General features: G+C 42.7%; 1 protein-coding gene across 5 annotated transcripts in view; it reads left to right on the plus strand.

Moving 5' to 3' along the window:
• The window catches only part of AUTS2 (activator of transcription and developmental regulator AUTS2), a 761,980-nt gene that overhangs the window by 329,862 nt on the left and 417,476 nt on the right, over positions 1-14,642 (plus strand). For all 5 annotated transcript variants that reach the window (XM_083806486.1, XM_083806489.1, XM_083806488.1 and 2 more), the window contains exons 3-4: positions 5,799-5,900; positions 13,818-13,853. In XM_083806486.1, coding sequence (XP_083662612.1) covers positions 5,799-5,900; positions 13,818-13,853 — 138 coding nt within the window. The remainder of the gene's footprint in view (positions 1-5,798; positions 5,901-13,817; positions 13,854-14,642) is intronic.

A 14,642-nucleotide genomic window follows, 5' to 3' on the forward strand; every position in this document is an offset into this window, starting at 1 on the left:
GGCACCGCTACTATGGAATTATCTGAAGTGGCTTAGGGATCCAGCAAAGCAAGCCGCAGTCCTGAGAGGATGATGCTCCCTGTAGCTTGGGGCTCAGCTGCCTTTTTGTTCCTCCTTACGCCTCTTAACATGATCGACTATCTCTGTCCTTCATTCTTTTCCGTTCTTAGACAAAAGGCAACAGAGTGCCCTGTTGTTATGGGTTATCTTTAGGAGTGTTTTATGGCTTACATCCCCCATCCCTTCCTCATTTCACAGAAATGTCTGACAAATGTAGTAACAATAGCACTTCTCTTGGAGATCTATCCGCTATCCTACTCCTAAGCCTGTACATTTAGGTCTACTTCACCCTGTGACTTTGAATGCTAGTATGAAGAGTAACAGAGAGCTTCTTCCCCTGGACACAGGTGCATATTCAGTTCACACTTTTGCTGTCACAAAACAGGGCTGAGTATTTTCCTGGTGGAAAAACAGTTCTATAAGATTCCAAGTCACCTGAAAATCTCTCCATGCCCTGAAACAAGACTTATTTATCAGTTTCATTCTGATGTTTTTACATTTATTTCAATTTATTCATCACTGTAGCAACGTCTGGCCAGTTTCTGTGTGATCTTTAGGCCACAGATAGTCTCTATTTTTCCTTCATCAAGCGGTCACTGTCAGTGTCGCTATTTTATACATCTTCTTCCCCCATCCCAGTGCTATCTCAGCAACCCTCTAAAGGCATTACCTCCTTCGCAGCAGTTGCAGCTCAGTACCCGTTTTGCATCGCTCTGCAGGGCAGCACAGGGTGATAGGTGCCCAGCAGTTCGATTCGGTCCATGAGCAGCTGTCTGCTTGACCGAGCTGTGGGGAGGCATTAAAACTGGCTCGGCATTAACCCTGGCTGGGGGCTGCTGCGCGCCCACTGCTCTACTCCCCCTCCTCAACAGGGCAGGGGGAGAAGATGCAGGAGCTTGGGGGTCAAGATAAAGACAGGGACATCACTGACCAATGACTGCCACAAGCATAGCAGACTTGACTTGAGGAAAACTAATTCAATGTGTTGCCAATTAAAACATATTTGGATAGTGGGAAGCCAATTAAAACACGTTCCTTCCCTGGCTTTCCCCGCCAAGCAGTGCAGGGGTTGGGGAATGGGGGCTGGGGTCAACCCGCGACAGTTCCTTGCTGCTGCTTCTCGTTCCTCACAGCTTTCTGTGTGGGTCCTTCTGACAGTTCCTTGAGGAAGAAGCGGCTCCAGCATGGGCTCTCCACAGGCCCTGGTTTCTTCAGGCGACAACCCCCCACTTTCACCCGCTCTCTCTGGGCTGTGGTGGAATCTCGGTCCTGGTGCACCTCCTGCTCTGACCTGGGTGCTCACAGGACTCCCTCTCACTTTTATTTCCTCACACTCCTCAGCTTTTTGATGTTGTTTTTTGCCCATTCTTAAATACATTTCCATAGAGGTGCCACAGGTGTTGCTGACTGGCTCGGCTGTGGCTGTGGTGGGGCTGCCTCAGAGCTGGCTGGAGCCAGGCCCAGCCTCTCCTCACAGCAGCCCCCGCTGCCCCGCTGGCCCCCAGGCTCCAGAAGACTTGTGTCCATACACGAGGTAGGAGTGAAACCCCAGGTGTGTGGGGGTGGTTTTATTTATTTATTTATTTATTTTCCTCTATGCATGCACTCTGGCAGTGAAGCCCCCTCCCCATTAGAAATGGTTGCTGTATCCCCCGGAGCTGTGAGTGCCTTTGGGCCCAGTTGTATGCTGCGTACTCTGCAGTCAGCTCCTGGGAAACTGTCCCTGCTAAAAAATAACACTCTAAAAGGACCAGTCTGGGAGAGTAGGGAAGACATGCAATTATTTTAACTTTCTAGGGAGGGCCTCAGGTGTGGGGAGATGGATTCAGAAATAAAACCTGCTGCTGAGTTCCAGCCCTGCAATTCAGCCAGCAGCCATCCTTCCACGTCTTTTTTTTTTTTTCCCCTTTACCTTTCTTACTTTTAATAGGAAAAAAAATGGTTATCCAGTTATGCTTGACTTTCAGTATCCTCCAGCAGACTTAAAGGCATTACAAACTAATAGGTTCTGTAGTGAGGTAAAAGCTTTCCAGAAATACGATGTGATGATGCTGAGAATTTCTAAAAAGTCCTGGAAAAGTTGTGAAGATGTGGGTCCTGGCCCTGTGCCTTTCAGCATGGGTAAGCGGGCTGAGGTTGCTGGTTCTCACTTTGCTGCCTGTATCCGTCTTCCGTGCTCGGGGAGACCTTGTGGCTGTGCGAGTTCTTTGCGAGCCAGCAGTGCCCTGTGTGTTCAGGGTTTTAGATCTAGAAATCCTCTATTTTCTCTTCACGAGACTCATGTGAGGTCCTAATGTGTGGATAAATTCATTCCCACTGAAAGCATGGAGCCGAACTTGCCTTTTGCTGTCCTTTTTTGTTCTTGGCTCAGTGCAGATATAGAAGAGCAACATCTGTGTTAATGTGGGAGAGTCCTCAGGAGGCGCTTGTGTGGACATCACGAGAGATCCCTGCTGGCTTTGCTTTTTTCACCGGACACCCTGACGAGAATGATACAGGAGCAAGAGTTGTGAATGTAGCACTTCAAATATCTTCCAAGCAGGAAAATTTGCGTTTTCTCGGGGAAGCTCCTTTTAGAGATCCTGTGTGCCACAGAGCAATGTACCAACTGCCTGCAGTGTAACTGAAAATCCAGTCTCTTATTTGCAGACCTTTTTTAGCAGTGCTGTGTTATTCCAGCATCACTTCAAGTGGTTGAATGTGTGTGAGTAGACTGAAATGAACCATTGCCTTTCCACATTAAGTGTTCTCATGTGTGTTTGTGTGTAACTTTAATTTCTTCAAGAAGACAATGGGCACATTTCCATGCTTTTTTTTTTTCCTTTTATTTTTTCTTTTAAATTTAGCACAGATTGATGGGTTTTGGAATAAAATGTAAACCCTCAACAGTTTGGCGTATGGAGCAACTCAGGAAAAAAAGACAGGAAAATATGGAAAGCTTATAAATCTGAACTTGGACTTACTTCTGAGTTTTCTGTCTGGTCTATGCAGTTAACTTTGTTCCTACAGAGTTTGAAACTTGGTATCTCAGTCATATTCTCTTATTCTTTGTAAATTGTGTCCAGAAGAATAGCACCTGATGAGTTATGAGTTACTACGATTAGTTTAAAACAAACAAAAAACCCTAATGCATGACAATTTTGCACAAAATAAATTGAAGGTCTAAAAAAAATTTTAAAATAGAGACTGCAAAAAATTATTCAGACCCCAGTTACAGTAACAGTTTTTCCATCACTGTGTGCTTGTTGACAAAAGACTGAGTCAGGGAAATTTGATCCATTTTCCTTTGGGTGGTTGAATTTTAAATCTGGGACCATAAAATTACGGTACACAGTGGTACTAGATAAAATCTGCGAGTTACATATGAAGTATTAGACTTCTTGAATATGTTATCCTCCCCTCCACCTCCAAAAAATATTACCTAAATCCATTACATCTGTCTGATAAACCGTTCTATTTGAAATAAAAATCTTTTTACTTGAGATTTTCTGGCTGAGCTGTGGAATATTTAGTTTATTTATGAAATCGTGTTTGATAAATAGCTCTAGTTCTTATAGTTCTTATGTCACATTTTCTTTAAGTTGAGAGTATACCTGTGCTTTTTTTTTTCAGTTGTGCTCATGCATTACAACTCAGTTGTTTGTCTAAGCCCTTAGTTTCTTAGTTTTATGTATTTTCTTCATTTTTTTTGACTGATAGGGAACACACAGAACTGCCTTTTTTACCCAGTATAGATGACTGCCAAACATTTGACCTTCTCACTCCTGAAGGAGGAGGTATAGGGTTTGGGTGGTTTTCCTGGGTTTCCTGCAGCTTCTCCGCTCTTTTGAGCATCTGTTGTGGCTTTCCTGCTCCCATCTGAGCTTTGCTGCTCTTCAGTGCCCACCGGCTTATCTTTCAAGTAACGGAATTTCCTCTTGCTTGGACAGTGTCAAGGGAATATCATCCTGTTCTTGCTGTCATCACACCTGTGGTGGAGGAGATGCCACAGGCCTGGGAATGGAAACCCCAAAGGACAACCAGTTGTTTTCTGTGGCGTCGAGCAACCAGGGCACAAAGAGTACCAGGAAAGAGTTGGTGCACTAATGTCACGTGGGTCTTAGTTTAATGAATGAAACCTATTGGTAGAAGTAATATAAAAGAATATCAATCAACTGTACTTGTTGAACCTTTGCCTCTTGTTTTTATTTTGTTGTTTTTTTCCTTACCAAAGCAGGGACTAAGGGATGAAGGTGAAGCAGTGCACATCCCAAATATGCACGTGCAGTTTGCTCTTGCCCAGCTGACTGCAGTGGAAGGGAGAAATCGATAATAACCGTGGGGTTGAGGGTTCTTTGTGCATTCCTGGGAGAGAGGAGCAGCGTGCATGCAGTTGTGAATGTGTGTCTGGGCGCATCTTGTGCCTATAAAAGAGAATGCATGTCAATTGTTGTGTGCTTGTGCAGCATGTTTTTGGGTAAACTGGAATAAAGTGATAAGAGAGAGAAGGAAGGGGAAAAAGATGGTGGAGGGAGTTCATGGAGAAGGAACTTTTGCTCGCCAGTCATGAAATGGAGATGAGTGTGATTTCCTATTTATTTGCAGTCAAATAGAAACTACTATGAATTTATTAGCAGTTGGGATAAGTTATGGGAGTTCTTTGGTATTTGCTTTAAGAATGTTGGTAAGTGTGCTAGGTGACTCATAAAATACTTCATTAGATATGTCACCAAGAATTTTCTCTGCATCTGTCTCTGCAGCCAGTATTTATTTATGATTTAAAATCTAAATTTCTAAAATTGACTTTTTTGTCAGTATTAACACCTGGAGTAAACAGTTTTCACAGAAACTCAACAAGGCGTCAACAAAGCTCAAGCCGTATTTTAATATATTGAAGCAAAATATAGGGAAAGTTATGTTAAAAGAAATGTATACAGTTTCAGCATTGCAGAAGATGTAGTTCATACCTTCTTCTTGCTGTGTATACGTATATGTGCTTGTGGGCTTGTGTGTAATGTACATATGTGCTAGATGTTACAGTGAATGAACAGCGCGCTGCTGTTCTAACATGTTGGCCTGCACAGCCTGCAGTGTGAGGGAAAGCTTACACAGTTGTTCTCAATTCTCCTGAAAATATAGCTTATATATTTCTTGTCTTTATTTATCACCATGCCAGTAAAGTTCATTAAAAATGTTTGAAAGGCAAAAAACCTCATTACGTGATAAATAGGTGGTGATGTTTTATGAACACAGAGGTTAGCCAGGAAGTTGTTACGGTACCAGACAATGTTAGGGGCTAGTCCAGCACTGGCCGTTCTCTTCTCTCGGAAGATTTCCATTGATCTTAAACCCTCAATATTCCTACACTGTGATAAGGAAGGAATTGATCCCACACGTGCTTTATTGTGATGGTAATTTAGTAAGAATAAATTGAGAAGTGTAAAAGTTCCCAAAATGAAGGTCTTAAACTGTGGTCTCCTTGGGGTGTGAATGTTGCCTCTCTCTCCGCTGGCCCGCTCATGAGCTGTGTGCCCGTGAGCTTGCTCTGCTCTCAGCCTTTGCGGTCTCCCTGAGGTCCTGCCTTGGCACCGAGGCTGCAAGGTGCCAGTGGCAGCCCTGCGAGTGCCATGTAAATGCTGCTGTGTGTAGCCATGGGCCTGGGTTAAAGAAGAGCAATAGACAAGGGGACTTAAACTCAACAAGGCTAAACTCTTGCTTTCTCTGTTTTTTTTTTTTTTTTTTTTTTATCTTTCTTGCAGCTCAAGCCAGGTCAAAACAGTTGCCGAGACAGCGACAGTGAAAGCGCCAGTGGGGAATCGAAAGGTTTCCATCGAAGTAGCTCTCGGGAAAGACTCAGTGACGTAAGTAAAGCTCCTGCAGCCAAATACTGTTCTGATTAACCCCGGTGTAGTTTTCTGAGGGGCATAAATTGTAACAGGATTTAGTCTCTGGGATGGTTTGTTACTAAAATCCCCTTCCCTCTCAGGGGTGAAAGGGAAAGAAGTAACTTAAATCTCCTGCCTCAGCTCAGTAAAATTCGTAAAGTCTGGTACGATGTCCAGCTGTGTGAAAATGCTCATTCATTTTGAAATAGTTGAAGGCCATTTAATGAAGTTTAAATGCTCTACGTAGTTGAGAAGTGAGATGGCCTCTTTTCTCCCCCAGAAGGGGAAGGAAAAGAATATATTTCTCTTTGGGGTAAATGCTGTCTTTATGGAAAGTATTAGGGTATCTAGAAACTCAGATAACGTATATCTAATGAACTGATATGACATGGCCAACAATAGCATAAGCTCTGCCTTTATTGCTCTACCTAAACTCTGGAAGGTCCTAAGATGGCAGCTCTGCAGAGAATGTTTTTCTCTAGTGAAGCATGCGGACCATTCACTGAATGATATGAGCTATTCTGACATATGAATAAATGCAGATATCTATCTGTTGCTGCAATTAGATTATTATTTATTACGTGTACCATCACAATCCTTGAGTGTTTTAATCATGGCTCTGGGTCCTGTGTGCTGCAGTGTTTTACAGCACAGAAAATAACGACAGCCCCTGTCCCAAAAGAGTATGAGTATCTAAAGTGGGGATTTCATAGGTCAGATCCTTTACTGGTAAAAGCATAGCTACATCAGTCAGACTAATTTGTATCAGCCAGCAATCTGGCCCTACTTTTAACTAACCCACATTTTGGAAATGGGGATTTTATCGATAGCATGTCCATGTAGATTTGGATGACAGATACCAGATGGTGTCCTCTGTAGGCCAGCCCAATAAAACTGAATTGAGCAGATTTTAAAAGCAATACCTTTGTAAAGAATACATTTTGTTTTGTGAATTTAAGCCTGGAGGCACACAGCTAGCCATTTTTGCTGAGTTGTGCATATTGCTGGAACAGACACCTGGTTTTCTCTGTGAAGGTGTAAAATCTGTTGCACTCTCTTTCCTCTTCCCTTTGTCACATTATTTTAGGGGCCCATTCCTCCCCTGGAGCCATCCTTTATGGGTACATTGAGTTAGACACTTCAGAGCCTACCCTTCACAGCGGTCAGGTGAGGGCAGTCTCAGTGCTGTAAGATAACTTTGGAAGAGGAGAGTGAAACCAGAGGAGGTAGTAAGTAAACGCTCGGTACAGGTTGCAGTGGATGGCAGCTGACCGTCAACCTGTCACCGTTGCTGTTGTAGCTTGCTCCGAGCCCTCTGGCAGCTTAGAAGCCACTGCAATGAACTTCACAACTGCAGAGCACCTTCCAGCAAAAAGTTCACCACTCCTTACAAACATGGTTTTAATTTAGCCTTGTCATTCCCTTGCAATGTAGTGCGTGGAGAGCTCTGAGTCTTACTTGTGCTTCCCGGCAGCTCACAGCATTGCAGTGCCAGACCTGGCAGTGAGAACAGACTCCTGGTTCCCCTTCTACCAATCCAATACATTTTTTTCTCATGCTTTTACAATACTTTACCTTTGTCTTGGCACTATGGCAAGTTAACAGGAAATCAACAGCAAATAAAACTTCCCTAGTGCACACAAGAGAGGACATAGGGATTCACAGGTTGCTGAAAAGCAACATTATTCAAATATATGTGGAAACGCATGTTTTAAAGTCAAGTTATGTATAATTTATGTTTTGCTTAGTAAGTAAGTTCCTTTATGCTTTGATAACTCACTGCAGTACAAGCATGTCTTTCTGTGGCCTGCTGTTGCCAGTTCAGATGAGATTTTACAAGCATTCATGAGGTGCTGTCTTCTTCCGTAGGTCTGTGGTGGCCTTCCGCCTATCCCAGATCCTTCCAGTTAAGAAAAGTAAATACTGTTCTGCATTTCTGTCTTTTCCAAAGACAAACATCCTGCTTTTTTAAATGACAGGGCCATACAAACTGGTAGTGATGCTTCCACTTTCAGCTATAGGTGAACCCGCCTTGAAATGTGCTTGTAGGTGCAAGGAAGCATTAATAGCATAATAAGGTTATTTTAAATACTATCTTTTGAAGAAAGTATCTATCAAAATATCTTTTGATATTTTAGAATACTAGCTTTTTAATGGTTACTGTCCAGAAGAAAAAACTACAGACAAAAGGCTATGTTCTCTCTGAAGATCCCAATTTTAACACAGCTCAGAAGAAATGCACAGAAAGTTGTGTATTCAACAGAAGATTGAACAAAAATATAAAATACTGCAGGTAGATTAGCCCTGAGGTTAGAAAGTAGATTTTGGAGTGGAAATATGATGAATCTCCACTGCTGTAGCCCCACAGCATTGTAAGATTAAACATGGCTACTGCATGGAAATATGTATAATGAATGAAGTGCATATACTCTAGGTGGATGATCAATTTTCAAATCCCTAGTTGTAAGTAAGCTGTTGAAACAGAAATGTTAGCTTCATGAGCTTTAATGTGGAGCCTAAGTGATAGCTTAGTGACAGATGCAGAATGAGGGAGATAGTATAATGAATATCCAGTTGCAAACTGACATGTCAGTGGCTTCATTCCCTCTCCTGTCAGATATCTTTCAATTCTGCATATTGTAAATGTACCTACAGTCCTTGGGTAACGGAGATTGATGCCAAGTGTGTTTACAAGGGATGACTCTTCTCCAGGCTAATGAGATCCAAGCAGGTAATTTGCAGCATTTTAGAGAGAGTTGGTCTAAAATGAAAAGAAGATAATTCAATGAAAAGACCATGTTAAACAGGAGGCTTTTCTCATAATGAGGCTTGAAATAGCATCAGACAGGAGGAAGAGGAATATCCTATGTTCTTGTCAGATGCAATGCAGTGCGACTGATTTCCATCAAGTCGTTTCTCTTCATCTTGCACACGTGTACAGAGACAGATAAACACTCCCCTCCCCTCTGTGAGAGAACATAATTAGCAGGCAACTTGACCTCTTCTAGATTAGGGATAACAATTGCTCAAATGCTCCATTGCAAGCATTTGCCAGTCCCCTAATACGTCTCCCTGTCTGAATTTCATAAATCCATTTCTTCCTGCCTTTCTCCCCTATATAGTATTTTTTGGAATGACAACTTGTTTTTTCCTTTATGGGCAGAGGTAGCTCCAGGGGCCTAAAAGAGAAATTGGAGAGCTGCTCCATCTTTATATATAGGGTGCTGTAGTCAATTTAATCTCATCAAAATCTTGCCAGTAGTAGAATTCATTTTGTTGAGATTTTGCTTGGAGACAAGATGGCAGCACTTTCTCTTTTCCTCAGCTTGGAGCTCAGTCAACTTGTTTTCCTTCCCTTTCTGTATGTATTTATTTTTAATTGAATCTTCCCACTTTGGAGTACGTGAGGTACCTTTTAGCCATGTTTTACAAAGCAGCCAAGAGATTACTTGAGGGAAATGTGAGAATTACAGCAAACCTGGATCCTAAATGCACAGAATATTTGGGGGTCCAGCCCAGCATTGTGCTAACCAAATACAAACCCCAAAACTGATTTCTTTGCTTCATGTTCCTGAATTCCTGCTCTGTTGCAGATCTGAAGCTCACGCTTTCCTGATGAACCTTGCTCATCAGTTTGGCAGTGGCGATGCAGGGGCAGTGGAAGCCCACCCGGACAGGAGAAGGGCAGACAAGCTGCTCTGGGCGCCCTCAGCCCCGCCAGAGTTGGCAGCAGCTCTCAGCGATGGGTGGTAAAAGCCCTCGCCTTTGATCATCGGCTGGGAGGCAGCGCAGGTCTCCTGCTGCATGACAGGAGTATGGGCTGCCTGGCCTCTGCTTGCTCTTGCTGAGAATAATTTAGCAATAGCGTTGGCATTTTTCTGTCTGGAATGTTGCTCCAGTTCTGAGTAGGAAGTGGGACAGGGATGTTTCTTTTTTTTTTTTTTGATGACACCATTTGTCCCCAGCATGAAAAGTCTCGTGCTCTCAGCAAAGCTCACACATTCTTTCAAGAGAACTCCTCTTTCCCTGGTGCTTTGTAGCTGTGTGCTTCTACCACATTGTGTATTTTACACTTGAGGAAAGGTTACAGTGAGGTATCGAATCAGGAGTAAGTCCCAGGGTGCCCTGCCCACAGGTCTGTTACCGTCTGCCTCAGGATGAAAGGTCTCTACACCCCCAGCAGTGTAATCCTCTGGACAACTCATGGTTTCTGCCTCAAATCCGAGACGTGCGATTCCCTGCCTCCCATTCCTCCCACCTGTGCACTAAGCCCAAACAAAGACAAATTGAGAAACAAGACTTTGGGTTATGTGCTCTGAAATCCTTAGCACTTCTCCTCCAGAATATCCCCGGTAATCTTGTCTGTATCTAAAGTGGAATAAGACCAGCAAAGCTCAGTGTGTGTTTGTGCGTGTGTGCGCCAGAAGCTGATCAGCTGCAGCGGCTGCTTCTTTGTGTGGGTGTGAGGGTGTGTATGCGTGTTTGTGTGTCTGAGGTTGGGTGCTTAAATGCTTTGTTGCATTATGTTAATTCCTCAGCAATGCAATCAAATTCATGTCGTAATTAAAGCTGTCAGTTGGAAGGCAAGCCAATCGCCAAGAAAACACAGCATAACAAATGAAGTGAAATGATTCTGCGTGTAGCTATACAATGCTTCGCCAGGCATGAAATTAAATAAGTAATTTGATGTTGACATCAGAAATTGAAATGATACCCACTGTTCCTTCATTCAGTCAGACCTGCATAAACAATAGCCAGAACAAATATGTACAACACAGCCTTTCTCCCCACCCAGCTCCCCAAGTAATGCACAATATATATGCAAAATGGGTATAACTGTGCCTTCCAAGACCTCAAGGATGTAATTTTCTTTGGTACACAGTAAACTAATGCTTACATGAGGGTTACTGCATTTTTGCTCCTGGGCCAAAAGTTCTTCTCTTTAAGAAGGAAAAAAAAATTAGAAAAGAGACGAAGGAAAATAAAACCAAAATCCTGTTAATTTTAAGCAAGTGGCTTGCATTTTGCTGATGGGCACCTAATGCAGGCTTCTGCTAGTGGTTGTGTGAATATCAAATGGTATATCTAATGTCGAATTTTGCAAAGGGGGAAAGTGAAACCATTACCTCTATTATAGGCACACTTTATATAAGAGATGTAGAACCACCCAGTGCAGGATCACGACTCAGCATGGGCTTGTAAAGATGCTGCATACACAGTATCACATTCATCAGTTGGTACCAAGGCTGGGCACTGGGTAGTAGGATCCTTTCGCTATTGGGAGTTATCAAAAAGGTGAGAAGCTACCTTCTTGCATAGCCCTTGCTTCAGCCTATATGCTCTGTCAACACACAGTTCACAACACAGCTAACTTAGTCATCCATGCATGTGCAATGCAGTCTTTTGTAGCTACTTAAAGTAAAAAGAGTATGCAAACTGTACTGTCCATATGCAGCATGCAATTTGTGAAGGGCTGTGTTTCCATCAAGCAAAGTCAAACTCCCTGAAAATGCACAAAACTTTTTCTTTTCAGCCAAAGTCATTTGACTGCTATGTTTCAACTGTCCTCTCATAGCCATTGCAGCATTGCTTTTGAAGGAATGGAAATATTCAGTGGGAGACTTCTTTTTTTTTTCTTTTTTGTTTGTTTGTTTTGTTTTGTTTTGATATTTAATCCTTCCAAAGCTTGGAATAAAAAGCAGACAAAAACTACACACAGATGCAGAATGCAAACTTTGGAGCTTTCAGCCTTTACCGTAAGTTTTAAAAGTTGTAAGTGAAGAGTGGGACTTGATCGGGATCCATACAATCCTTTCAACCCGGTGTTGCAGGCATCGGGGTCTCACGAAACACCGTACGTGGCCCACGAGGGGCACTTTCTAGCTGTGTGATGACTGAGGCTGTGGTGGTCACCCGGCTGTTCCCAGCTGCACGTTGATGATGATGAGGAGCTTCTGGGGACATTGTCAATGGGACCAGGCACATCTTGCTGCCAGTGGTGTTGGCAGAGGGAGCTGGAGGCCCCAGAGGGGCAGGAGTGGGGCCAGAAGGACTCAGAACTCCGGTTGTCTGTACAGCTCCCCTTGTGCTCCTGCAACCAAAGCTGTGAACTGCAGGTCTTGAGTCCTTCTGGAGCTGCAGAGTATGGGATAGAGATTAAGGGGCAGGAACCACATACATTCCAAATTTCCATAGCAGTTTTGTTTGTTCATATAAGCTGTCCCAGCAGAGTTTGTTGGTACTGTGATGTTGGGACCCTTAAGGCTTCCAAGATGATTTCCTCTTACTAAGTCTTTAATTTTTAATGGCTTAAAGCAGAAGGCCTTTCCCCATACGTACATAACCTCTCTAAACCTCTCTTTTTAGTAGTGCTTTGGTGAACACACAGTAATATTCTGATTATTTGCAATGAATATGGCTGTTAATTTTAAATTTCTTGGCACCATCTATTTCTGCTACGCAGAATTCAGTAAAAAGAAAGAGTAAGCCCCTTTGGGGGGGTTATTTTCTTTTGTGTCAGTGCTTCACTCAGTGATCAGAAGTAGAGAGAATGTGCTGCTGGGGCTCCCTGCGATAGTGTGCCAGTTGGGCATCTTCCAGCAGCTTGCCAAGGCTGGTTGGGGCCCCTGTGCGGCTCCTGGTACTCACAGAGCTCTGTTGGTACTGAAAGCACGGCCGTGGTAAGGAACAGACACACAAACGGGGCTGTAGGGGTTAAAGACTGGTCATCTGGGCTTCCCACTGCTCACCAGAGAATTATCCCCTGCGTACTGCTTCCTCGTCCATTGACTGGCCTGGCTTGAAGTGTTTCAAGTGCTAGGGCCGTAGCACCGGGAGCTGTTCGCCCTTTAACGTAACAGCCAGTGACCTGGATTAGGCCTGAGATGTTTAGGTCTCTCACCGTGGCTCTAAGAGAACCTGCTGCGTAATCCCCATTGCTTAGATGAAAAACTAATGAAACAAAACCCTTTATCTCCTTAATTCCTGTGAATGTGGAGGTTGTGATCATGTCCCACTTAAAATGAATAGCATGTCCCACTTAAAATGAATAGCATGATGCGTATTTTTTTAAGCATTTAAACCTTTTGATTATTTTCTGAGGTAGCAATATTAGTTTTAATTATTTTTATGGTTTTGAGTTTTGAAATCTTTTTCACACTGTAGGTTTCTGTTGTTTGTTTTTTTCTTTTATTTTTAAACCCTTGGTTTGTCAAACAATGTGGACATCCAAATGGGAAATCGTAGTGGCTGTGTTCTCCAGGAAATGGTACATTGACTGAAGCGGCTTCTCTGTGCCCACGCGTTCTTTACATTTCAGACTACTAATTATGTTTACAAAATGTCTCATTTTAGAAAAGCACTATGTGTGTACTAACCAGGGCCTTTCGGGAATAAATTGGCAAACAGGTCATACACTGAAAAAGTCATCCAAACCCACCGGGCTTTTTGTTTTGAAGTCAGTCTATGTTTTTTTTCTTTTCCCCCTCCCGCCTGCCCCTTTGTGGCCACAAAGCTGAGTAGCTGGAGTCCAGGGCATTGAATGTCAGCATGTCAGGGAGGCTGGTTGATGAGTGTCTGTTTAGTCTCAGTGCAGGGCGAAATGCCATCATTAATTCATTACCCAGCTGCCTGTCAAATAAATTGGCAATTACGTCCACCGCAGAAGCTTGGAATTCAGTAAATAGCACGTTACCATCTCAGAGTCGTTGAGAGATGTAAAGGGAAAAATTAAGCAACACCGTGTTTGTTTCAGTAGCAGATGACAAGGGGCAGCACATTGGTGCTGTGATGTAGTGATGAAAAGCTTGGAAGGGGCTGGTAATGAGCTATGTGGATTGGAACGTGTTAAAAACCATCACTGATTTTCCACTTTGTCTTTGTGTTTTATTGCAGAGCTCAGCTCCTTCCAGCTTGGGAACAGGCTACTTTGTAAGTGTATCTCAACTTTAACACGTGTCTCTGAACAGCATAGCATTACTTCTGAAACGAAAGTGCCTTATTATATGGAAACAAGCATAAATAACCAATCTCTGTCTGCCCAATAGGTTAACTTATCTTTTTCTATGTCTTCCTCCATGAATACATTATAAGTAATGCTGCAGACATGGTGATCAATGTTTTCCTGAACTAATCAGGTGTTATTAGTTACTACATAAATTCCAACAGATTTTAATTTACACAATTATAGCAAATAAAATGAACCACGGTCTTATCAGCTCTCTAATCTGAGATGGTAGGATCTTGATTTCCCTTTATACCAATTCTCATTGATTCATAGACTTTAAAGAGCCCATTATGGCAGTCTTGTCTCATCTCCCGTGTACCACAGTCCAGAGAATATGACACAGTGTTTCCTACCTGTTGGTTAAAAGCCCCATGCATCGCAGGTGATCTAGGAATGCACAGCTGTAGTTGTATTTATGCTAGATTTACATTTTACATTGTGAGAAGGGGATCGGTCCCTAACTGGATTAATAATTGATCTGTGTCTTTTTGTTATTTATTTGCATGTCCCTTTATTGATTAACAGTCTGTATTTATACATTTCTATGTGTTTATTCTCACATTTATCAATATGCGTTCTACTTGCAGATAAGTTTGTGAGTAAGAAATATTTTGCAGCCAATCTAGTGCACTCCTTATTTTCCTCCAAGATTTGTATTTAAATCGCTCATACTCCCTGAAACTTGTAACTTACACTGTGTTCTCCAAGCATGT

This window comes from Anser anser, assembly GCF_964211835.1.
Source record: "Anser anser genome assembly, chromosome: 20".
NCBI classification, from domain to species: Eukaryota; Metazoa; Chordata; class Aves; order Anseriformes; family Anatidae; genus Anser; species Anser anser.